The sequence below is a fragment of the Anolis sagrei genome, chromosome 5 (genome assembly GCF_037176765.1).
Source record: "Anolis sagrei isolate rAnoSag1 chromosome 5, rAnoSag1.mat, whole genome shotgun sequence".
NCBI classification, from domain to species: Eukaryota; Metazoa; Chordata; class Lepidosauria; order Squamata; family Dactyloidae; genus Anolis; species Anolis sagrei.
The window spans coordinates 106,364,497-106,365,625 of record NC_090025.1 but is presented as its reverse complement, the minus strand read 5'-3'; the positions used below and the strand labels follow the sequence as shown (position 1 = coordinate 106,365,625).

Genomic DNA, 1,129 nt, shown 5'->3' with positions numbered 1-1,129 from the left:
AGCAAAACAAAACGAAACCCCGAGGTGCAAAACCCATGTGTGAACGCGAGCTACTGGAAGCCAAAGGAGGAGAGAGTCGGGCGGGCAAGAAGGCCCCAGCAACCGGGCGCGGTTCCCCGCTGCGTCCCGGCCGCGCAGAGCAAGGCAGAGCGGAGGGGCGCGCGGGCAGCAGGCGCGCCGCGGCCAATGGGAAGGCAGGGGGCCGGCCCTCGCGCCCTGATTGGCCGCTGGCGGAGTTGGTCCCGCTTTATTAGCAAGTCCGTCGCTGGAGTTGGGCCTCGGAAAGTGTCCCGAAGAGAAGACGAGGAGGGAGGAAGGACGAGGACGGAGGAGAAGGACTGGTGGTGTTGGTCCTCCATGGGCGGAGGGGAGCGGCGTCGCGCCCGCGGGAGCCTCGGCGGCACTGCATGGCCCCGGCGCTGGCGATGACTTCTGCCCAGAGTGGGCTCAAGGGGGGCCCCGCCTCGGCCATGGGGGCCGAAGAGGAGGGCGGCGGAGGAGGAGGCGGAGGAGGCGGAGAGGACAAGCCCAAGGCGGCCCCGCTGGCCCCGTTGCCTTTCAGCGTGGAGGCGCTCATGGCCGACCACCGGAAGCCCGAGCCGGGAGGGGCCCCGGCGGCCCCGCGGAGGAGCCTCAGCCCCCATTCGGCGGGACCCTCGGCGCCAGGGAGGCCCGCCTCGCCGAGGGCCCTCGCCAGCCGCTTCGGCGCCGTCGGAGCCTTGGGCAAGTTGCCCGAAGAGGCGCTGCTCAAAGCCGAGAGCCCCGACCAAGCGGACCCCACGCCCTGGATGCAGAGCCCCCGCTTTTCCCCGCCGCCTCCAAGTAAGTGGGGCAGGGAGGGAGGGGGGAAAGAAGGAGAAGAGGGGGGTCTCTCTCGGGGCTTTCTCAAACGACCCCCAAGTTCCCAGGGAAAGCAGCTTGAGACTCCCTTCTTGCCCTGACCCCAAAGGAAGTCCCTTTGGAGATCAGACCTCGGGAACAGAAGGCCTTCCTGGGCCTCTGTGTAGACACACAGCTTGCTTCAGAGTAAACCATTCAGGCGCTCAGGAGACGCCTGTCAGCCAGAGGAATTGGAAGCAAAGCTGAGTTTACTATTATTTTACTGACACAAAATCGCAGTATGTCACAG

The 1,129-nt window shown here is 66.6% G+C and overlaps 1 protein-coding gene across 1 annotated transcript in view; it reads left to right on the top strand.

Annotated features, from left to right (window-relative positions):
- Positions 1-235: 235 nt before the first annotated feature.
- The window catches only part of MSX1 (msh homeobox 1), a 6,752-nt gene continuing 5,858 nt past the window's right edge, over positions 236-1,129 (top strand). Inside the window, exon 1 of the mRNA XM_060777983.2 lies at positions 236-822. Within this exon, the coding sequence (XP_060633966.2) occupies positions 408-822 (415 nt within the window). The 5' untranslated portion in view covers positions 236-407. The remainder of the gene's footprint in view (positions 823-1,129) is intronic.